This window comes from Macaca mulatta, chromosome 14, assembly GCF_049350105.2.
Source record: "Macaca mulatta isolate MMU2019108-1 chromosome 14, T2T-MMU8v2.0, whole genome shotgun sequence".
Taxonomy (NCBI): domain Eukaryota; kingdom Metazoa; phylum Chordata; class Mammalia; order Primates; family Cercopithecidae; genus Macaca; species Macaca mulatta.
The window spans coordinates 31986371-32011840 of record NC_133419.1 but is presented as its reverse complement, the minus strand read 5'-3'; the positions used below and the strand labels follow the sequence as shown (position 1 = coordinate 32011840).

At 38.3% G+C, this 25470-nt stretch overlaps 1 protein-coding gene across 5 annotated transcripts in view; it reads left to right on the top strand.

Moving 5' to 3' along the window:
- The window catches only part of HIPK3 (homeodomain interacting protein kinase 3), a 100565-nt gene that overhangs the window by 16152 nt on the left and 58943 nt on the right, over positions 1-25470 (top strand). For 4 of the 5 annotated variants that reach the window (XM_015114563.2, XM_015114559.2, XM_015114564.3 and 1 more), the window contains exon 2: positions 14096-15194. The exons of the other annotated variant lie outside the window; for it this stretch is intronic. In XM_015114563.2, coding sequence (XP_014970049.1) covers positions 14098-15194 — 1097 coding nt within the window. In that variant the 5' untranslated portion in view covers positions 14096-14097. The remainder of the gene's footprint in view (positions 1-14095; positions 15195-25470) is intronic. 5 annotated transcript variants of the gene reach the window in all.

Here is a 25470-nt window from a genome sequence, read left to right as displayed (position 1 = left end):
AAAAAGGTTTTGGATTATACTTCGCAAAATTTCTTAAAAAGGGCATTTATATAAAGTGGAATGTCTGGCAACTGCAACCTGAGTAGAGAGAAAACATAATTGTAGAAATTTTAAAAATGCTTTGAATTTAGCAGTGTAAGGCATATTAGGACCCTATAGGATCTTAATAGAATTTGGAAAATAGAAACAGTTGACTTTTCTGTTCAACTTAATTTTTCCAGGCCCCACAATGTCTTTCATAAAGATTTTTAAAATCTGAAAGTACTAGGCCGGGCGCAGTGGCTCAAGCCTGTAATCCCAGCACTTTGGGAGGCCGAGACGGGCGGATCACGAGGTCAGGAGATCGAGACCATCCTGGCTAACACGGTGAAACCCCGTCTCTACTAAAAAATACAAAAAACTAGCCGGGCGAAGTGGCGGGCGCCTGTAGTCCCAGCTATTCGGGAGGCTGAGGCAGGAGAATGGCGTAAACCCGGGAGGCGGAGCTTGCAGTGAGCTGAGATCCAGCCTGGGTGACAGAGCGAGACTCCGTCTCAAAACAAAAACAAAAACAAAAAAAACTGAAAGTACTATACTCAAGCTTATGCAGCTGTAAATAACCAAAAGTACTATACTCAAGCTTATGCAGTTGTAAATGTTTAACTTTTCAGCTTTTACAATAGAAAAACTGTTATGTGTCTGGCAGAGGAGATGGTAGCCACTGTTCTCACTACATTGGTTTTTAGAACTTTAATTCTTGTGTGATTTACATTACTGTAGAGTGATAGTTCTCTTTCAGGTGTGAATGTAGTGATTAGAATCTTAAGGTTGTTTAAGGTAGACCATACTTTCGAAAAGTTTTATGGAACCTGACCTTTGGTTCTCTAAATGTTCATTTAGAGCTTTGAATCATTATCTCATACAAAAATCTTATTTGTTGGCAGAATTTTTTCCTTTTTATTGGTGTCAGCAGTGGGCATTCGGTCAAATTATTAATCTAGGATTCCAGTTCACCTGTTGAGTTGTTTCAAAGGTAGATGATGTCAGGTGATCTTCTTGTAGGAATCATTTGACCTTTGCCTTCTTAATCTTTAATATTTTGTATTTATTTTTGTCTGAAAGTTACATAGATTTTTATAAGAAATAAAAGTTCTGTGGTGGTTCTTTTGGGACGGATTTTCCTATAAAGTAGAAAGTAATACATTTGCTTTCCATTAAGGGAGCTGTTCATAACCCAAACTTAAAAAACTGTTTACTCTTTCTGATAGCCCATTGGTATATTGGGCATTGTATGAAAAATTTAAGTAAAAATTTTTCTTTAGTACTTAAGTTTTATAAGCTGAATTTGAATTATTAATCTTAAGTTTACATCAAGAAAGAAGGAGCTTCAGGTAAACTTTTTATCTTTAGTCCACCTTTCTATCAGGGTGTCCATTTCTGATTTTTTATTTTATATAGCTTTTTAAAATCTAGAGAATTATCTGCTTTAGTAAGACTAATCCTTATGTAATTTTTTTAAAATTAATTAACTCTTTTCTAGCCTTGTTAAAGATTTGTACTGGCAGGGTGATTTCTAGCAGCTTTGAAATGTCCAACAGGTCATTTTCTGTTCCAAATGTTGGAACATTTTGCTAAGTCAGATGAAACTTGTTATTTAACATGCTGATTTGTGTTATAGTCAACACATTCTCTAGATGCTTTGTTCACAATACTGCTGGAAAATACCCAAGACTTTAGTATTTTCAAAATAAATGTTCTGTAGGCACCTCGGACAGCAGGTTTAGTTTATTAAGTTTTACAATGCATGGTGGTTCATTTATGTGAAAATGTTTCTTTCTTATATGAAATGGTAGACACAATTTTTTTTTTTTTTTTTTGAGATGGAGTCTCGCTGTCGCCCAGGCTGGAGTGCAGTGGTATGATCTCGAGTCACTGCAGCCTTCGCCTCCTGAGCTCAAGTGAGGCGGAAGGCTGCAGGAGGCTACTCTCCTGCCTCAGCCTCCTGAGTAGCTGGCATTACAGGTGCATGCCACCATGCCCATTTTTGTATTTTCAGTGGAGATAGGGTTTCAACATATTGGTCAGGTGGGTCTTGAACTCCTGACCTCGTGATCCGCCCGCCTCAGCCTCCCAGAGTGCTGGGATTACAGTCGTAAGCCACTGTGCCCAGCCAATGAAATGGTTTAGTATTATTTCCTGGATTGAATGCTGGTAAAAATAATCTGTTAAAATAATAGAGGTATTTAAAATACTGACAACTAGTTAACCAATGAAGAATTAAACTCATTTACTGTTCATACTAGCAACTTACTGTCTGGTGTTTCCTGCCTTTTTTTTTTTTTTTTAAATGGCATGTTATTTTGTCTTTTATAAATATGCACTTTAAGCAAGGTAATTGAGAAATGAAATAAACTGACTAGAAACTCCTTTTTACTGGCTAAATATTGTTTGTTATATAGTTCGATTTTGTAATTTCTATTTATAGAACCTCACATAGACTGGCACTATGGTTCTGTCCTTTGAAGAATGAAAAGCCCTTTTAATTATCAGAATTTATTGGATCACATAATGAAATTCTACTTTTAGTCTTTATTGATTGAAGAAGTTATATAATGGCCAACAACTTTAAAAACTGTTATGAATTAAGTAATACTTTTAAGTGAAGAAATTTGCCCTCACTGCTTATGATTACTTTTAAAATTAATGCTGGCAGATGATCGCAGGGACTCTTCATATGCCTGGCAATTCTAGACTTTAGGTGCTCTGGGCCACGCCTACCACATTTGGCTGTTCATCCACAAGTTAGTGACCCTTGAAGAAGAGTCTTGTTCAATAAAGACATTGTTTTATACCTGTCCCTCATTCTTGTTTTCTGTTTAACTTATCCTTTGACAAATATTCAGACCTACAGAAAAGTTGCAAGAATAATACAAAGAATTCCTGTGTATTTTTCACCTAGATTATTCAAATGTTAACATTTTACTGCATTTGCTTTTACCTTTTTTTCTCTATATCTGTTATGTTTTTATCTGAACTTTTTGCAAGTAAGTTGCAAGCATGATGTCCCTTTACCTCTAATTGCATAAAGACTGTTCAGTTGTTGTATCTCTTTAGTTTAATCTGTGATCTGGAAACTTCCTCAGTCTTTATGTTGATTTGACACTGACATTTTGAAGAATACTGCCATTATTTTGTAGACTGTTCCTCAATTTGAATTTTTCTTATTTTTGAGATAGAGTCTATGAATAAATAATACTTTAAATGTTAATATGGGAAATAATGTTATGAAATAACTTCTGGATATTCATTATGTATAGTTTATATACAATCAATTTCATATCTGAGATAGATTCTAGCTAGTTTCTTGGGGTACATGGCAAATATTTTAGGCTTGTATGGACTTAACAGGTGACTGCTTCACTTTGGTGTGGTTACCAAATTGGTATGGTTACCAACTGAATGAAATAAGGTATGGCTGATTGGTTATGTTAATAAAATATATCTAAAATGGTCATATTTTTGTAATTTTATTTTATTTTATTATTCTTACTTTTTTTGGAGTTAGAGTCTCACCTGTTGCCCAGGCTGGAGTGCAGTGGTGTGATCTCGGCTCACTGCAACCCCTGCCTCCCGGGTTCAAGTGATTCTCATGCCTGAGCTTCTCAAGTAGCTGAATTACAGGCGTGCACCACCACACTCAGGTAATTTTTGTATTTTTAGTAGAGGCCGGGTTTCATCATGTTGGCCAGGCTGGTCTCAAACTCCTGACCTCAAATGATTCATCCGCCTCAGTCTCCCAAAGTGCTGGGATTACAGGTGTGAATCACCGCGCCAGGGCTGTATTTTTGTAATTTAAAAATAAACAATTACTAAAATAGGTTATTCCTATTCTCTGATAGATTTTTTTACCTTTATTTAAAAATTCATGTAAACTCAGGCTATGAAAGTATAGGGAGTAATAGAATCACTTCCTATGCAGCTGTCATCCAGTGTGCAAAATAAATTTGAGGTCCCATCCTTCTCTTTTCTTCCTTGACATGTCTGTCATTTTCATGCGTGTTTTTATACCTTTATCACATATAAAACATGGTATAGTTTTGTCTTCTATTAACTTTATAATAAATGATGCATGCTCTTCTGCAACTTTTTTTGTTCTATATTGTTTTCAGATTTATGTACATTGATGTATGTAATTTCAGTTAATTCATTTTGCTGCACTTCAGTTCTAGCACATTTCCTTCCAACATTTTAACATCTTTGAAACTCGGATACATCTCAAAATCAATGATGTCTTGCCCTAACAATTGGTATGTTTCCTTTTTTTGTGGTACATAAATATATAATAATTGTGATATGAGCCACACTTGTATTACATGCTTTGTATTTTATGACTAAGCCACAATATCCAGTCCTTTTCTGATGATTAGATTATTCTGAAATTTTGATACTACATATATGTATATGTAGTGCTGCAGTGAACACTAATTTACCGTTTCTTTGTGCATATTTGTGAGAGTTTCTCTAGATGGGATATACACCTGGGAGAAGAATTGCTGGATTATAGAGTATGTCCATTTTCAGCTTTGCCCTCAAAAGTAATTGTACTTCTTACCCTAGTATATATACTCTGTTGCCCTATTCTTCAACAGTGGGTGTTGTCCTACTTCTTTTTACCAGTTTGATAGCTATAAAATGGCATCTTACTGTGGTTTTAATTTGCGTTTTCCTTCTTACTAGTGAGGTTGATAATTTTTTAAAATAAGACTTGGCTTGTATTTCTTTTATGTGAATTGTCTGTTTATATCTTCTGTGTGGTTTTAGTTTGCATTTTCCTTGCTAGTGAGGTTGATAAGTTTTTAAAATAAGACTTGGCATGTATTTCCTGTCTGTGAATTGTCTGTTTATATCTTCTGTCCATTTGTCTCCTCAGTTTTACCAAACATAATATGACTTCTTTAGATCTTTTCTCAGTTACGTGTATTGCAAATAACTTCGCTATGTCAGTGGCTTATCTTTATTTCAGGTATCATTTGATGAATGAAAGTTTTAAATTTTAATAAAATCAAATTTGTCATGTTTTCCCTCTTAGAATGTGTGCTTTTTACATCTTTAAAGAAAACCTTTCCTTTCTGTCAGAGGTTGATGATTAATTTGTTAAAAATGTAACTAATTTTAAACTAAGAGAAAAAAATTATAAATCTTTATGAATACCTTTTGTGCTATGTAAGAAAAGTGTTAATTTTCAATCTATAATTTTATTAGAAAGAGGAACTAGAATTTAGCCAAAAATATTCTGAGTCTGTGGTGGGACATAATCAGGAAGAGATGATAGGTCAAAGGAAAAGAAGGACAGTATTTTGAGGACAGAATGTGAAGGACTATTTATAGGAGCATAAACTCATATCTCAGGGTTTGATTGAGATAAGGGAGGAAAGAGAAGACCGCGAGAGATAACTGGGTCCATGTAAAGGCCAAAGTAAGAATAGGAGAGGGACTTGGTAGTTGGTCAAGAAGCACCTACTTGTGTTTCTTGGTGTTGCTGGTTTCTTTGTTTTTTAGCACGCTCCTTGTACTTAATGTCACTGAACAATACACTTAAAATGATTTAAGACAGTAAATTTTATTTATTTTTTATCACAATTTTTAAAAAGGAAAAGATTTTTAAAATGGAGATTTGAACAGATAGAAGTAGTAAATTGAGTAAGGAGAGTGCAAAGCATTATTGCCTTTTATTAAATTTATTTGTGATATCAAAGTACATTTAAAAGAAGAACCCAGTCAGGTGTGGTGGCTCGTGCTTGTAATCCCAACACTTGAGAGGTTGAGGTGGTTGGATGACTTGAGGCCAGGAATTTGAGACCAACCTGGCTAACATGGTGAAACCTCATCTCTACTAAAAATACAGAAATTAGCCGGACATGGTGTTGTATGCCTGTAATCCCAGCAACTTGGGAGGCTGAGGCACGAGAATCACTTGAACCCGGGGAGGCGGAGGTTGCAGTGAGTTGTGATAACGTTACTGCCTTCCAGCACTCCAGCATAGGCGACAGAGGGAGACTCTTTGTTCAAAAAAAAAAAAAAAAGAAGAAGAACCCTGTTACATTTGGGGTGTGTATAAGTTTGGTCAAAAATAATTCAGAAATTTCATATTGGCAAATAAATTGAATATAACTTGGTAAAAGATTTCTGTTTCTGTTTTCTCCCTCCCTTTTCAGAAGGGCTAATATTATGTGTAGTAAAAAAAGATGGAAACAGCCCACTATGGTTAGCAATGATCAGACTTATGACTATGGGTGTCAATATTGATTACATTGCTGGTTTGGTGAACAATTTGGATCGAGTAGTTCAGATGAGACTTAAAGTTTGTTAGAGGATTGGAAAAATAAGATCTATATGTTAGTCCATTTGGGCTGCAGTAACAAAATCCCTAAGACTGGGTAATTTATAAAGAGCATAACCTTATTGCTCACAGCTCTGGAGTTCAAGATCAAGGTGCCAGCAGATTTGGTGTCTGGTGAGGGCTCACTTTCTCCACCTTCAAAGATGGTGCCCTTTTGCTGTGTCCTTATATGGTAGAAGGGGTGAACAAGCTGCCTCAGGCCTCTTTTATGTAAAAGAGCACTAATCCCATTCATGAGGATAGAGCCCTCATGATCTACAGCTCCCAAAGGTCCCACCTCTTAATACCATCTCTTTTGGGGGTTAAGTTTCAACATACAAATTCTGGGGGAGCCGAGGGGCAGGGGCGGGGACACAAGCATTCAGACCATAGTAGATTAAAGAACCTGAAATTATTAATTCTAAGGAATGAAAGTGTAATGGTTGCTCTAATAGGAGTCTTCACTATCCTCTGAGTAATATTTTATGGGGAGCTCCAGCTCACAAAGGGGTAGTATTTCAAAACATCGTTTCTTAGTTGATAAGAACAATTGGCAAGGTCATGAATAATATAGCTGCGGAGGACAACACAGTATATATTGTAATGAAAAATAGGAAATAGTATTGTACTAAAAAGTATTTTGGACTATGGGCTTCAGTAGCTCCTGGGAATATAGTACTTTGTAAAATCCATAAACAGCAGATATAACAAGTCATGAGTCTATCTGATGGAGGGTAGGAGAAGGAAAAGAGTTAATTACCTGGATATATCAGGAAGTCACAGTGGTCAAGTTAATAAGTAATTTGTAGGTTGTATGGTCTTTTATACTTGTCTCCAGCACCACCACCTATGCCTTCTGATGAACTATAAATTGCTTGATATTTCTATCTGTGTTTATTTTCTTTTCTTTTCTTTTTTTTTTTGAGACAGAGTCTCGCTCTGTCGCCCAGGCTGGAGTGTAGTGGCTGGATCTCAGCTCACTGCAAGCTCCGCCTCCCTGGTTTTCGCCATTCTCCTGCCTCAGCCTCTGGATCTGTGTTTATTTTCTAAAGTCCCTTTTGAGATGGGTTCACAGAGCACAGTGGTTGAGAATTGGCTGGTGAGGGATAATGATACTTTGTCTAAGTTTCATTTAGTCCGCCCTGGTTGGAGCCTTGGGTTGATTGATTGCCTTCCAGCTTGGCATGTTGGGAAAGAAAAGCTAGGAATGGCAGGATCCAGAAATTGCAGCAGTTTTAAAAATTTCTCTGTCATTTATCAGCTGTTCCCACAATTTAACACGGCGTGAATTAGCCTAGAGTGGTGTGCATTGATCTGATTCCCTGGCACTTCATCCTGTTTTTTCAGACTTGGGGGCCCTGATTTGGTAGGACTTGAGTTTGCCTGTGGTTTGTGTATGGATGAGGTCATTGGTTCTCAGATTTTAGCGTGACTCTACATGACCCTGGGAGCTTGTACACTTTCAGATGCCTGGACCTTATCACAGACCTACTGAATCAAAATCTTTCTGATTAGAGTTTTATGTGTATATTTACTTATTTAGCCTTTTTTTTTTTAAGGCAGAGTCTTGCTCTGTTGCCCAGGCTGGAGTGCAGTGACACGATCTCGGCTCACTGTAACCTCCACCTCCTGGGTTCAAGCGATTCTCCTGCCTCAGCCTCACGAGTAGCTGGGATTACAGGTGTGTGCCACCACACCTGGCTAATTTTTGTATTTTTAGTAGAGTCAGGGTTTCACTATGTTGGTCAGGCTTGTCTTGAACTCTGACCTCAAATGATCCACCTGCCTTGGTGTCCCAAAGTGCTGGGATTATAGGTGTGAGCCACTATGCTTGGCCCTTACTTAACTTTTTATTAAGGAAAAATATAAACGTATTCAAAAGTAGACAGGATAGCATAATGAACCCCAATATACCCATCATCAAGCTTCTATAAGTAACAGTTTATGACTCATTTCATTTTATCCATATCCCCATCCACTTTTTCCTCTTCTATATTATTTCTTTTTTTTTTTTTTTTGAGACGGAGTCTCACGCTGTTGCCCAGGCTGGAGTGCAGTGGCGCGATCTCGGCTCACTGCAAGCTCCGCCTCCTGGGTTCACGCCATTCTCCTGCCTCAGCCTCCTGAGTAGCTGGGACTACAGGCGCCCGCCACCGCGCCCGGCTAATTTTTTGTATTTTTAGTAGAGACGGGGTTTCACTGTGGTCTCGATCTCCTGACCTTGTGATCCGCCCGCCTCGGCCTCCCAAAGTGCTGGGATTACAGGCTTGAGCCACCGCGCCCGGCCTCTTCTATATTATTTCAAAGCAAATCCCAGATTATTTTATTTTTAAATATATATGTTTTAATAGGTTCCACAGATGATTAAAAAACTTTCTTTGAACAGGTGATACATGTATGTAGTAAAGGATGTACAGTGAAAAGTAATTATTTTCATTGCTCCCAGTATTGTTACTCTTCACCAAGGCAAAGAAACCCTCAGTTTCTTTATGTGGGATATTCAGTGCATATGCAAATATATGCATATAATTCCTCAACACACATGGTAATATCTGTTGTAAAGTACACATTTTTTGAAATCTTGCTTTTTTTTCAGGTAGCAGTATTATCTTCAGAATCAGGTCAATAACAAGGCAAATAAATTGTTTTCATTCTTTTTAAATTGGTCCATGTGTCAAGGTCTGTTTAGTACCTTTTGATGGATATGTAGGTTATTTACAGTATTAGGTTGCTTTACACAGTGCTGCAGTGAATATTCTTGTACAGTGTCTGAGTTGCCTACATTTCTAGGTCAGAGGGTATGTTCATTTGCAATTTTGTTAAATACTGCCAGATTGCCTTCCCACTATCTGTGTATGTATGGTGTACAGTGTTCTTCTATATTTTTCATGTCTCTCCTATTTATGTTCATGCTTTCCTTTAAATCCACAAGTATATAATAGCTGTTTTAAAATTTATCTGTTGGCCGAGCTCAGTGGCTTATGTCTGTAATTCCAGCACTTTGGGAGGCCAAGTCAGGAGGAGAATTGCTTGAACCCAGGAGTTCGAGACCAGCCTGGGCAATATGGCAAGACCCCATCTCTACAAAATTTAAAAATTAGTTGGGCATGGTAGCACATATTTGTGGTCGCAGCTACTTGGGTGGCTGAGGTGGGAGGCTCATTTGAGCTCAGGAGGTCGAAGCTGCAGCGAGCCATGTTTGTGCCATTGCACTTTAGTCTGGGCAACAAAGACTCCGTCTCAAAAAAAAAAAAAAATTGGGCTGGGTGCGGTGGCTCATGCCTGTAATCTCAGCACTTTGGGAGGCCAAGGTGGGTGGATTACTTGAGGCCAGGAGTTTGAGACCAGCCTGGCCAACATGACGAAACTCTGTCTCTACTAAAAATACAAAAATTAGCCAGGCGTGGTGGCGGGTGCCTGTAATCCCAGCTACTTGGGAGGCTGAGGCAGGAGAATTTCTTGAACTTGGAAGGTGGAAGTTGCAGTGAGCCGTGATCACGCCACTGTACTCCAGCCTGGGCAACAGAACGAGACTGTCTCAAAAAAAAAAAAAAAAATTATCTGTGAATTTAATCATCTCTTTTTCTGAGTCTATGGGTATGGGTTACAGAAGTGGTTTGTAAATTAGGAGAATCATGGCAATGTTAAATTGTTGAGCAGGGTGCAGTGGCTAGAACCTATAATCTATTTGAGATTACTTGGGAGGCTGAGGTATGAGGATCATTTGAGAACAGGAGTTCAGGACCAGAGTGGGCAATACAGTAAGACCTAGTCTCTTAGAAAAACTATTGCAGATAGGATTTGAAGCCTCACAAAAGTGCCTTAATGGATGAGTTTGATACATTTAGCAGTTTTCAGTGTGGTTTTTCTTCATTAAAAGAACGATCAGTTGATGGAGTTTCAAGATCTCTTCTGAGTAAAGGTATGGAATAGATGTCAGTAGATGCCAATGAGATGGTTTGGAACTCCAGAATTGCTTTTTTTTTCTTTTCTTTTCTTTTTTTTTTTTTTTTTTGAGACAGAGTCTCGCTCTGTCGCCCAGGCTGGAGTGCAGTGGTGTGATCTCAGCTCATTGCAGCCTCTGCCTCCTGGGTTCACGCCGTTCTCCTGCCTCAGCCTCCTGAGTAGCTGGGACTACAGGTGCCTGCCACTACGCCCAGCTGATTTTTTGTTTTTTTGGTGGAGACGGGGTTTCACTGTGTTAGCTAGGATGGTCTCGATCTCCTGACCTCGTGATCCGCCCGCCTTGGACTCCCAAAGTGCTCAGATTATAGGCATGAGCCACTGCGCCTGGTGGAACTCCAGAATTTCAATTTATGATTTTCTCTTACAGAGTGAACATTAAGTATTAATTTGTATAGTAAGGTTTTGTAGCAGATTTATTAAGGTCAAGTCAAATTAGGAATGTGGTAGATTGTGCACAAGAAAGCTGAAGGAGGTATAAATTTACACCTTTTATCTGAAAGGCCGTGCATTTACTTGTTCCCTTTACCATGCCTTAGCTATTGACTATGGGCCAGTTACCTAGTCTTCGTAAACTTCAGTTTTCTTTTTTTTTTTTTTTCTTTTTTATTTTGGAGACAGAGCCTCGCTCTGTTGCCCAGGCTGGAGTGCAGTGGCATGATCTTGGCTCACTGCAACCTCTGCCTCCTGGGTTCAAGCGATTCTTGTGCCTCAGCCTCTCCAGTAGCTAGGATTATATGTGTGCACCACCATGCCTGGCTGATTTTTGTATTTTTAGTAGAGATGGGGTGTCACCACGTTGGCCAGGCTGGTCTCGAACTCCTGACCTCGTGATCCGCCCACCTTGGCCTCCCAAAGTGCTGGGATTATAGGCGAGCCACTGTGCCTGGCCAACTTTAGTTTTCTTAAAAGCAAATTGGAAAGATATTGCTATGATTAGATAAAATATTGTAAATAAAGTGTTAAACCGTTGCCTAGTAAGTGCTCAGTAGGTAGTTGCTCTTATTTTTAATACAGATATTACAGATTGTGATGGTAATCTGTGGATTCTGAGTTAAAGAACTGATGTTTGTGATTTGTTACAAGAGTAGGAGACCACATAGTTAATATAATACAGATTTTTAAATTGTAGAAAATGAAGATATTTCAACCAACCAACGAACCAACATTTATTGAACACCAACTCTATATCCTTGGCACTTTGCTTTAGATCTAGTGTGAAAGACAGATATATACACTGACAATTACAATATAATGAAATGTAATCGCAAAATGAGAAGAATTTAGGAACTACTGTGAGAGCACTGATTGCTCACCCCTGCCTGGAGGGTGAGTTTATATGTTTCAGGAAAGGCTTCAGCAAGGATATATCATTTTACTTTGATTGAAATCTAAAAGAGTTTTTAAAGTGTTCAATAGTAGATGTGAATCTGGGTGCAGTGGCTCATGCCTGTAATCCCAGCGTTTTGGGAGCTTGAGATGAGAGGATCACTTGAGGCCAGGAGTTGGAGGCTGCAGTGAGCTATGATTGTGCCACTGCGCTGCAGCCTAGGTGAGACCTTGTTAAAAGAAGAAAGGGTAGATGTGCAGAAAAGCACTAAGAGAACATAATGCAAAGTTCCTGTATCTGGCTTCTCAGCTTATTTTTACACTTGATCATTTGTATTAGGATTTTACCATTAGGAAAATTACCAAGGTAATTTTGTACAAGTAGAAAACATGGAGTATTACTTAAAGTGATGATTCCATCAAATGGTGGTTTTGATGTACACATTTATTATATATTGTTGTGGCAGACCAGGTAGATGGAAGGCAGATCTAACACCTGTGTAATTATCAGTTTTTCTAGCTATGGTACTGAGGATTCATTCTTATGTGTATATATGTTTTGAGTTCCTATAGATAGGTCAGCAGTTGCTAGGTGGATTTCATATTTTATAAATTCTAAGTTGGTAAAATAAGGTCATAGGGGAGAACATTAAGTATGCCAGAATAAAACTGAATTCTCTTTCGTATCTATGTTATATCTGAATCAAATAATGTTTATAAAATAATTAAACACTTAATGGTTGTGTGGTAAGAATGTTGGCTATTTCACCCTCAATAAATCACATCCTTTTTGGATGCAGGCATAAAATAAATAGAATGTCATTTAGTCCTTGAGAACTTTAGAATGATTTTAAATCTGTTTTTCAAATATGATTTGAAATTTGATTTGAAAATATGCTTTGAAAATTTCAAATATTTTCCAATATTAGTTGGAGGAAGTTCAAAGGGAATATCCATATAATAAAGTACAAATTGAGAAGAATGGGAACATGAATATTACTGGGTAGAAAGTCATTAACTTGTCTTTGTAATCTAATGCTTTTTAAGATCAAAGGATAATATATTTAGTAAATAGAATGTAGGATCAGCTATTCGTGAAATGGGGCACCCTAATTTTATTTAAAATCCCTGCCATAGGCGGGGCGTGGTGGCTCACGCCTATAATCCCAGCACTTTGGGAGGCCGACGCAGGTGGGTCACCTGAGATAAGGAGTTCAAGACCAGCCTGGCCAACATGGTGAAACTCCATCTCTACTAAAAATAAAAAAATTAGGCATGGTGGCACATGCCTATAATCACATTTACTCGGGAGGCTAAGGCAGGAGAATCGCTTGAACCCAGGAGGCCAAGGTTACAGTGAGCTGAGATTGTACCATTGCACTCTAGCCTGGGCGACAAGAGCGAAACTCTGTCTCAAAAAAAATATATTTTTTGAGACATATATATAATATATACATACGTTATAATATATACACATACATATGCACACATTTACATATATATCATAAACATATATTGTATATACATATTTATACTATATGTACATATTATATATTTATTATATATCATATATACACATATACACATATATACATATATAATATATACACACATATATAATGTATATAATATATATATAGTTAAAGCAGACATAGATTTTTTTTTTCCTCCTGAGGCAATTCTTGGGCTTTAGGTTTAAGAAATATGGCTATAAACTATGTTTATGTAATGCATATTTTCTTTTCTTATCATTGGTACATACATTTTAATTTGGTAATATAGTGTTTTACTTTTGTCAAATGTGTACAGTTAAAGGATCTGTACTTTTTTTTTGAGGCAGAGTTTTGCTGTGTTTCACAGGCTGAAGTTCAGTGGTGCAATCTCGGCTCACTGCAACCTCTGCCTCCCGGGTTCAAGCGATTCTCCTGCCTCAGCCTCCCAAGTAGCTGGGACCCCAGGCATGCACCACCACACCCAGCTAATTTTTGTATTATTAGTAGAGTTGGGGTTTCTTCACTATGTTGGCCAGGCTGGTCTCGAACTCCTGACCTCAAGTGATCCAACTGCCTCAGCCTCTCAAAGTGCTGGGATTACAGGGATCTATACTTTTCTTTTGAGGGAAAATGTTGGCACCGTTTCTAGGGCATATTGGCCATTTCAGCTTCTCAGTAAATATTTAATAAAATGCACTTGATTCTTTATTCTTAGACTTTTTATGCAATACTCAGAATATCTGAAGCACCAATTAACTGAAATGGAGATATTAAAAAGACAGTTATCTTCTCCAAGGGAAAAAAGCGTCTTAGTGGGAATTAATTACTGTTTTACAAATTGTGAATTTGACCCTTAAGAGTTTTCTTCCTGAGATTTAAAATTGAAAAAAAAATTGTTGACATTAATATTTCTTCTTTCCTTTTTTTTTTTCTTTTTTTTTTTTTTTTGCAGGTATGGCCTCACAAGTCTTGGTCTATCCACCATATGTTTATCAAACTCAGTCAAGTGCCTTTTGTAGTGTGAAGAAACTCAAAGTAGAGCCAAGCAGTTGTATATTCCAGGAAAGAAACTATCCACGGACCTATGTGAATGGTAGAAACTTTGGAAATTCTCATCCTCCCACTAAGGGTAGTGCTTTTCAGACAAAGATACCATTTAATAGACCTCGAGGACACAACTTTTCATTGCAGACAAGTGCTGTTGTTTTGAAAAACACTGCAGGTGCTACAAAGGTCATAGCAGCTCAGGCTCAGCAAGCTCAATTGCAAGCACCTCAGATTGGGGCGTGGCGAAACAGATTGCATTTCCTAGAAGGCCCCCAGCGATGTGGATTGAAGCGCAAGAGTGAGGAGTTGGATAATCATAGCAGCGCAATGCAGATTGTCGATGAATTGTCCATACTTCCTGCAATGTTGCAAACCAACATGGGAAATCCAGTGACAGTTGTGACAACTACCACAGGATCAAAACAGAATTGTACCACTGGAGAAGGTGACTATCAGTTAGTGCAGCATGAAGTCTTATGCTCCATGAAAAATACTTATGAAGTCCTTGATTTTCTTGGTCGAGGCACCTTTGGCCAGGTAGTTAAATGCTGGAAAAGAGGGACAAATGAAATTGTAGCAATCAAAATTTTGAAAAATCATCCTTCTTATGCTCGTCAAGGTCAAATAGAAGTGAGCATATTAGCAAGGCTCAGTACTGAAAATGCTGATGAATATAACTTTGTACGAGCTTATGAATGCTTTCAGCACCGTAACCATACTTGTTTAGTTTTTGAGATGCTGGAACAAAACTTGTATGACTTTCTGAAACAAAATAAATTTAGTCCCCTGCCACTAAAAGTGATTCGGCCCATTCTTCAGCAAGTGACCACTGCACTGAAAAAATTGAAAAGTCTTGGTTTAATTCATGCTGATCTCAAGCCAGAGAATATTATGTTGGTGGATCCTGTTCGGCAGCCTTACAGGGTTAAAGTAATAGACTTTGGGTCGGCCAGTCATGTATCAAAGACTGTTTGTTCAACGTATCTACAATCTCGGTACTACAGGTAGGTAACAACTCCATACTTTTTGGTTGTTTATTAATAAATGTTAAATTTCTGCCAAATGAAATAATTTTGTGTGTGTTTGTGGTAAAAGAGATTGCTTCAGTTTAAAAAGGAAATCAAGAGAAGATCAATTTAGGTTTGTTTTAAAGAGATTTAAAAAATCAAGACATAAAATCTACCCAAGCAGGATAGAAATCTCCACTGCAAAGTTCCATGACAAAGACATCTGCTTATTTTTATTTTTAATGGAAGATTTGAAGGAATGATAGGTGATTAATAATGATCAAACAGAGGCCTTTAAATGTTGGAAAGTATTTACAGTAATTTTTGTGTATATCATTGGGCATTTCAGTACTTGAGAGAAATAGTTTATTAAAGACATAATCGTATGTAACTGAATATTTAGAAAAATTATATACAGGTTTGAGTAGCGCTTATCTGAAACTCTTGGGGCTAGAAGTGTTTTGGATTTCAGATTTTTCTGGATTTTGGAATATTTGCACTGTCAACTAGTTAAGCACCCGTAAATCTGAAAATTTGTTTCCTTTGAGTGTCATGTCAATGCCCAAAAAGTTTCAGATTTTTGGATTTGGGATGCTCAACCTGTATAAGAATTCAGAAAGTTATTCTGATTAATGCTTTTAAGATTCAGATATAAAGCCAGGTGCGTTGGCTCATGCCTGTAATCCCAGCACTTGGGGAGGCTGAGGCAGGTGGATCACCTGAGGTCAGGAGTTCAAGACCAGCCTGGCCAACATGGCGAAACCCCCATCTCTACTAAAAATAACACAAATTAGGTGGGCGTGGTGGCGGGCATCTGTAATCCCAGCAACTTGGGAGGCTGAGGCAGGAGAATCGCTGGAACCCAGGAGGTGAGGTGAGGGTTGCAGTGAGCTGAGATTGCGCCATTGCACTCCAGCCTGGGCCACAAGAGTGAAACTCCATCTCAAAAAACAAAACAAAACGCAAATATATTTCTTTTCCTTCCCGTGACTCTTTAGGTCACCTGATCATAACCAGTTTTATTATGTTCTATCCACATATATGCTATGGTTAATGCTATTTTGGTCTTGGTTCTGGGGGAAAGTTAAAGAAGAAAATAATGCCCATTTAAAGTATTGATAACATGCTACAATGTAACACTAGCCTGACGTACAATAGATAGTATGAGGGGCTAACTAGTGATTACCAAGATTCAGAATACTGAAAACTCATTCTGGAGTGTAAAATGGCTTTGAATTCATAGTTTGATAACTTTGAGCATAAATTATTTTCATATAAGCCTGAATGAATTTGTTATTGGTATATGCTACAGCCCTATGAGCTCCAACATGATGGACCTGCCATAAAATATAGACAAATACAGTATCTGCCAGTATTGGTCATTCATGCAGTTTATAGTTAGAAATGCTTAGAACATGGGGCATATAAATGTAGACCCAACAAGGGGTATTTTCTGATACTGCATTTACCTATGCACTGTACCTAATTACCCTTCTTGCAAGTATATGCTATAGTGCCCAGTACAAAATAAAGGAGAAATTAATTAGCTCCTACACAAATCAACTCTAAATATATGTCCTACTAGTAGGTTATCAGAAGGAATTGCCCATTTATGTCACTTAGTGTTAGTAAAGCTTATTAAAACATGTATTAGAGCTGGGTTTAGTGGCTCACACCTGTAGTCCTAGCACTTTGGGAAGTGGGAGGATCACTTTAGGTCAAGAGATGAAGATCAGCCTGGGCAACAGAGCAAAACCCTGCCTCTCCAAAAAAAGAAAAAAATAATGAGCCAGGAATGGTAGGAAATACCTGTAGTCTTAGCTATTCAAGAGGCTGACGTAGGAGGATCCCTTGAACCCAGGTGTTAGAGGCTGCAGTGAGCTATGATAATGCCACTGCACTCCAGCCTGAGTGACAGAGACCCTCTTAAAAAAAAATAAAGTATGTATTAGGAATTAGAAATAATAGCCTGATATACCTTTAGTATATTCTTTTTTAAAACATTATTTTTATTTCTATGGGTCCATAGTATATATATATTTATGGGGTATATGAGATATTTTATATAGGCATGCAGTGCATAATAATCACATCAGGGTAAATGGACTATCCATTCCTTCACGCATTTGTCATTTCTTTGTGTTACAAACATTCCAATTAGACTCCTTTACTTATTTTTAAATGTACAATAAATTATTGTTGACTATGGTCACTCTGGTGTGCTATCAAATACTACATATTGTTCATTCTAACTATATATTTGTACCTGTTAACCATACCTACTCCCGGCCCCCATCTACCACCCTTCCTAGACTCCAGTAACCGTCATTCTACTGTCTATCTCCATGAGTTCAATTGTTTTAATTTTTAGCTCCCACATATGAGCGAGAACATCGTGAAGTTTTGTCTTTCTGTGCCTGGCTTATTTCAGGTAACATAATGCCCTTTAGTTCCATCCAAGTTGTTGCAATTGACAGGATCTCATTCTTTGTATCCATTGTGTATATATGTACAACATTTTCCTCATCCATTCATTTGTTGATGGACACTTAGGTTCATTCCAAATCTTGCCTATTGTGAATAGTGCTGCACTAAACACTGGATTGTAGATCTCTCTTTGATAGACTTTCATTCTTTTGGCTGTATATCTTAGTATATTCTTGATTGTATGGTTTTGGTAGTAGAGTGCTAGATACCATTAAAACTTCTTAGATCATTTAAAATTTTAAATTTGCTGTAGTTGCAGGGTAGTAGCTCTTGCTACATAATTAGATTTACTAGGTATCTCTGCTCCCCAAAAGATTTTTTTTCAATATACGAGATTAGCTTTTTTCTGGAAGAAAACTGTAAAATCTTATTTAACAGTATTAGAAGAATAGTAGTTTTTGTTTTTTTCTTTCCCTTGGTACTCTATGGATTCTGTCTTGAGAGCTTTTAGTAGTGAGCTAGCATATTATATAAACTCCCAGGCTTCAGCTGCTTGGGCTCTATATTTAGTTCACTTGCTAGTAAATAACTTCACTTCATTTGGGTCCTGCATTATTCTGCATATCAGAATTACCTCATTTTCTTTATTTGAAATTTTTTCCACTAGAGTAAAAAAAAAGTCTTTTTTTTTTTTTTTAAATACTTGAGAATGTCTATTGGTTTACCAAATCTTTCAAGGGAGTAAAGGAAATCCCTTAAAAAGCAATCTAAAATGCTAAATATTTTATGATACTGGTTTCTAGCATTAGGCCTTTGCACAAATACTAGCCTTTGTATTAGGAATGAAGAAAATCTATGAGTAATTACTAAATAGTTTAGTAGTTTCTAATTTGTGTTTATATATAAATTTCAGGTAAATAATTTACCTGATGTTCTGAAGCTATACAGTTGCGATGCTAAATTACAGGCTCTGGGTTTAGAGTGAAAAACAAGAGGCTCTTATTTGTAAACAAAGACTAGTGCAGGCATTTTGGTTGATGTTGCCTGGATAAAAAACTAAAAATAGATTTTATGTCATTTAGATCCAAGCGTTAGAAGAGTTAATAAATATTAAGGTATATCGGTGAAAATATATTGTAGTCCTTAATGACGTACTGTTTTAATATCTAGTGTAATTTTGTAAGAAAATGGCAGATACCATTACTCTCTTTAAGTATTTGTTTGTACTTTATTTGGGACCCTGACAATTCTGGCCTAGTTTATGACTAGGTTACTTATAAATCTGATTAGGCAATAAGCTAAAGTGTCTTATACTTGATTTTTCAATTTTTGTTAAAATATTTTTTATTTCATAAAGGAAAGCAGGAAGTGGAAACTAACCAAATTAAATATTTTTGAGCAAAGCACAGTAGGAATGCACATATCCTGATTTCTGAGGTAAACTATTTGTATTTAAACACAGGTTTATGTGTTATTCTATTTCTTTGTACAACACAGAAGTGTAGTAGGGATATCTTAAAATAGACAGGGGACAGTGGCCAGAAATTGTTGACTACTATAGATGGTGAGGCTGTCTAACTCTTGCAGTGATACAAGCCAGAAGTACATGCTAAGGGCATTGATTTGCTTAAGGTCAGCATGTTCTAAATTCAGCTGCTTGAGTATGGTTTCTGTCAAGAACACGTAGGGCTCTTAAATGCATAAAAGGCTTTAGCCGCAGAAGGTGCTGTATTTATGAGGTGTGGTGGCAACATTCAGGTCATGAATTTGTTTTTCTTTTTTTTTTTTTAATATAGAATTTTAGCCTGTGGTTCTGAGTCATTTCAGAACACAGAGACAGGAAAGTGGGCTGTAAAAATAACCTCTGTAGCAGTTATATTCTTTGCTACTCTACTGAGTAATTTACCTTTAATTGCTATTGAGTTTTAAAAAATGCTGTTTTGCATGTAATAGTTAACAAAAAGGTATGTAATGATAAACAGTTAATTTAGACATATTTATTCTTTCGTGGCATCCTTACCTCTCATGCCTTCTTAGATCCAGAAGTATCAAAGTTTCTGTAACAAAATTAAGCTACATAGGAAGACCCATAAAATAATAACTAATATTTTACATAGGGTTCTTTATAATGAAACACTGTGTATGTATAATGCATCATTTTTTCAAAGTGCCTTTCGTTATATTTTCTAGTTTGTTTCTCATTTCTCTATGAGTTAGTTAATGGGTGGCATTACTCTTTGATAAGGAGAAAACTGGGACTTACATAAGTCAGACAGGTTCAAATTCACACTGTAAGTTTAACTTTACAACTTTTGTTAGGCCTTTTTGGGTGCTGGTACTGTGCTAGGTGCTAAGAATACAAAGGTGATTTATATATGTTCATTAATTTATTTGATTAATGATTTCATCATTTAATGGAGGGGAAAAATAGTTTGCTTCGAGAAATGCCAGGGTGGAGAGATGTGTGCAGGGTGATACATGAACCCAAAGGAGCGCACTTAGCCTGATCTGAGGGGCAGGGAAGACTTCTAGGGGAGAGATGACCCCAGAATGACCCTTGAGAGCAGAGCAGAGAAGGAGCCAAGGTTGACTGTTCTTGAGCATTTTCTCTCACTAAGCCACTCTTAACCTAAAAAAAGCTCAGCATTGGGATGAAATTGTTGGTAATTTCTTTTGTATATCATAAAGTAGTTAGTTGTTTGGGAATCTTTATTAGACAAATACAAGGTTGTCAGTTGAGTTTAGTTTTAATAGAAGATTAGGAAATTCTAAATTGAAATGGTTTTCTTTTTTTCGAGACGGAGTCTCGCTCTGTTACCCAGGCTGGAGTGCAGTGGCACAATCTCGGCTCACTGCAGGCTCCGCCTCCCAGGTTCACACCATTCTCTTGCCTCAGCCTCCCGAGTAGCTGGGACTACAGGTGCCTGCCACCACGCCCAGCTAATTTTTTTGTATTTTTAGTAGAGACGGGGTTTCACCGTGTTAACCAGGATAGTCTCTATCTCCTGACCTCATGATCCATCCAGCTCGGCTTCCCAAAGTGCTGGGATTACAGGCATGAGCCACCGCGCCCAGCCAAATGAAGTGGTTTACAATGTCATACCTGTGGCTGCAAATGTATAGTACTTTACTACATAAAACACTTTACATAGACACAGATGACTACATATATCAGGCCTACTATTAAAAATTCTAGCAGAGCTCTTAAGTTTTTTTGTTTTGTTTTTGTTTTTAAAAACAGCTTTATTGAGATATAATTTACATACATTGAAATTCATTCATTTAAAGTGTATAATTTAATGGCTTTTAGTATATTTATAGTTGTGCCATCAGCACAATTAAAATTTTAAGTTAAAAATTCTTTTGGCCAAATTATTTCTCACCTGACACAATTTTAGAATATTTACATTACCCTCAAAAAAAGCCCCTGTGCCTCTTAGCCATTGTTCCCCACTCTGCCCATCACCCCCAGCCCTAAGCAAACACTAATCTACTTGCCGCCTGTGTAGATCATCTATTCTGGACGTGTCATATACCTGTAACCATACAATAGATGGTCCTTTTTGACTGGCTTCTTTTTTTCACTTAACATAATGTTTTCAAGGTTCATCCATGTTGTAGGATGTATCAATACTTCTTTTTATTGTCAACAATAAACCATTGTATAGATATATCACATTTTATGTATACATTCATCAGTAGAATGTATTAAAATTGTGTCAGTGAAAAGATACGTGAATAGAAACTGTAATATGGTCCAAGGTTAAATATCAAAATATTTAGTGCCTCTAAAATGTAAAGTGTGGTGCTTGGTGCTGCTTGTACAGGAGAACAAAATTGAGTCTCTGCTTTTACGGTATTTGCAATCTAATGGGTAGACAAAGAACAAAAAAAGTAGTTGGAGAGACTGAGTGCCATGGCTCACACCTGTAATCTCAGCACTTTGGGAGGCCGAGGCGGGTGGATCACCTGAGATTGGGAGTTTGAGTCCAGTCTGGCCAGCATGGTAAAACCCCATTTCTACTAAAAATGCAAAAATTGGCCGGGCGTGGTGGTGAGGGAAGCTGAGGCAGGAGAATCGCTTGAACCTGGGAGGCGGAGGTTGCAGTGAGCCAAGATTGCACCATTGCACTCCAGCCTGGGCAACAGAGCAAGATTCCCTCTCAAAAAAAAAAAAGTAGTTAGAGCAAGGAGAGAGGACAAGAGGAGCTTAAACTTTTTTGGTTCCTTTTTTCTTTAATTTTTATGTTGAAATTACCTACAACATACACAATAAGTAAATTTAGGCATACAAAAAAGTTGTAAAAATAGTACGAAGGATTCCTGTTATGCTTCATCCAGATTCCCCAATGTTTCAAATGTTCGTATTTGACCACCCTAGTTTTATCAATCATTCTCTCTTTACACACCCACACACCCACACTCACCCACCCACCTACCTTTTCCTACAGAGTTTGATATGAAGCTGCTTTACCTCTAAATGCTTCAGTGTACATTTCCTAAACATAAGGACATTCTCTTGCATAACTTCAGTACAGTTATCAAAATCTCATCCGTTAACATCAGTTCAGTATTACTGATTTGATGAACTGTTTAAACTATTTTTTTTTTTTTTTTTAAAGACAGGGTCTTGCTTTGTGGCCCAGGCTGGAGTGCTGTGGTGTGGTCACAGCTCACTGCAGCGTCAAACTCCTGGGCGCAAGCAATCCTTCTGCCTCATACTCCTGAGTAGCTGGGACTGCAGTCATGAGCCACCGTGCTGGGCCTATATTTAAACTATTCAATAGCAATTTGGTTTTAACGAAATTAAAAGCAATTCAATACTGTTAGCTAATTTACTGACTTTATTTAGATTTTGCTAACTGTCCCACTAATGGACCTTTTTTTCTTGCTCAGAATTCGGTCCTTCATCACATGTTACATTATTTGTCCTGTCTCATTAGTGTCCTCTAATCTGGTGATACATCATAATGATGTGATTCTGATGTCTCAAAATGGGGTCACTCTGTCAAGTAGCATTGAGCTCACAGCAAAGTCACCCCTACTCCCCCCAGCGATAAACATATATAATGGACTGCTGTGACAACACCTGCCCTGACTGAGTGGCACCTGAGACCTGACACGAACCCATAGAAAGCGAAAGGTGGCTGAGATAATGAGAATAGACCCATTTGGGAGAATGGACTGCTGTGACAACACTTGCCCTCACTGGGTACCACCTGAGACCTGAAACGAACCCATAGAAAGTGAAAGGTGGCTGAGATAATGAGAATAGACCCATTTGGGAGGATCATAAAATGTGCCAGGACCAGGCCTTGCTCGAGACGCTTTTAGAGGCTGTGCCCAGGAGAGCTCTGAAGCTTTCTCGTGATTTTGGCATCTGCTGCCACCCGGAGAGAAGCAGCCACCACCCCCACAACTCCACCCCATCCCCACCCAGGGCATCCGAAGGACTTCGGGACCGTTCGGCTCATCTGTTTGCATGTTGGTCTCCCTAGCCAAGGGTTGTGCTTGGTTCCTCACAGCCCCCTTTTCTTCTGCCTCTGTGTTGAATGTTGTTTGCATGATTGGTTGGCTGTGAAAGCCTCGCAATGAAACGTGAATTCGAGCTTATATTGCGTCGTTATGAAACCTTAGGGCGTAGGCTTCTCCTTTGGTCGGAGTCAGCACACCTGTGCAGAACCTTTTTTTTTTTTTTTTTTTTTTGAGACGGAGTCTCGCTATGTCGCCCAGGGTGGAGTGCAGTGGCCGGATCTCAGCTCACTGCAAGATCCGCCTCCCGGGTTTACGCCATTCTCCTGCCTCAGCCTCCCGAGTAGCCGGGACTACAGGCGCCCACCACCTCGCCCGGCTAGTTTTTTGTATTTTTTAGTAGAGACGGGGTTTCACCGTGTTAGCCAGGATGGTCTCGAACTCCTGACCTCGTGATCCGCCCGTCTCGGCCTCCCAAAGTGCTGGGATTACAGGCTTGAGCCACCGCGCCCGGCCACCTGTGCAGAACCTTGTTCACATAGCACCCTGCTTAAGGCCGGACAGCTGCAGCAGCTCCTTATGTCTTTCTTTGCCTTCATGCCTCTGATGCTTTTGAAGCGTGCTGGCCAGTTATTTTGTAGACTGTTCCTCAGTTTGCTTATGGCTGATGTTTTCTCACGATTAGATTCAGGTTTTGCGCTTTTGGCAGGAACTTCACAGAACTGCTGTTGTGTCCACACATATTGAGAGGCACATGATGTCAATTTGTCCCATTATTGGTAAGGCAAACTTTGATCACTTGGTTGAGGTGGTGTAACTGCCAGGTTTTTCTCACTATAAAGTTACCATTTTTTTCTTTGTAATTAACAAGTACAATATCTTGTGGAGAGATACTTTGAGACTATTCATGTATACTATTTCTCATCTTATATTCACTGACCAATTTGAGCATTCTTGATGTGTTCGGCCTTAAACAACTGAGGTTTGCCAAATGGTTTTCTAATTCTGTAGTTCCTCTATTAGGGATTCTTCCACAAGTAAGAGCTTTTTCCCCCTCCCTTCCTTTCTTTAAGTGTGGACTCATAGATTTTTGTTTAATTCAATGGGTTGTAAATATCACTCGTCATTCTTTGTTTTGTTCAGCAAATTATCCCAGATGGTTCAGAGAGAGCATCTTTCTTTAGGCTTACTCCAGTGTCCCTGTGGTATGTCCCCATCCTTCCTTCAGGGTTTACTTTCTGGCACCACAGATATTCTGACTTACCTTGTGCTTTTTCTGTCCAGCCCTTGGATTGGAGCTCTAAGGAGCCCTTGTTCCTTTTACTGGAGAATGGCTTTTGGAAAACAGGACCTGGACACAGGCCAGGTATGCTCGTTGGTACTAGGATATTACTTCCTTTAGACCTTTTGAGTGGCAAAGTTAGAAAATATAGAGGCATACCTTGCTTTCGTGTTTTGCTTTATTGCATTTCACATATACATGCTTTTTACAAATTGAAGGTTTGTGGCAACCTTGCGTCAGGTCTGTTTGTGCCATTTTCTCAACAGCATGCGCTCGTTTTATATCACTTTTTGGTAATTAATGATATTTCAAACTTTAATTATATTTGTTACAATGATCTTTGATCAGTGGTCTTTGATGTTACTATTATAATTGTTTTGGGACACCACAAACTGCGCCCGTATGAAATGGTGAATGTAATAAATGTGTGAGCTCCGACTGCTCTAACAACCAGCTGATCCTTGGTCTCTCCTTCTCCTCTGTCCTCCCTATTACCTGAGACACAACAATATTGAAGTGGCCTCTCAGTGTTCGTAGAGAAAGGAAGATCTCATGTCTCTCGCTTTAAATCAAAAGCTAGAAATAATTAAGCTTAGTGAGGAAGGCATGTGGAAAGCCAAGGCAGGCTGAAAGCTAGGTCTATGGTGCCAAACAGTCAAGTGGTGAATACAAAGGAAAAGTTCCTGAAGGAAAATAAGTGTTACTCCAGTAAGTAGTAAATGGTGAAAAAGCAAAACAGTGTTATTGCTGATATGGAAGAGAATTTTTTTTTTTTTTTTTTGGGATGGAGTCTCTCACTCTGTCACCCAGGCTGGAGTGCAGTGGCCCAATCTTGGCTCACTGCAACTTCTGCCTCCTGGGTTGGAGCAATTCTCCTGCCTCAGCCTCCTGAGTGTCTGGGATTACAGGTGCGCACTACTACATCTGGCTAATTTTTGTATTTTCAGTAGAGACGGGACTTCGCCATGTTGGCCAGGCTCGTCTTGAACTCCTGACCTCAGGTAATCTGCCCGCCTTGGCTTCCCAGAGTGCTGGGATTACAGATGTGAGCCACCGCGCCGGCTGGAAGAGATTTTTGTGGTCTGGATAAGT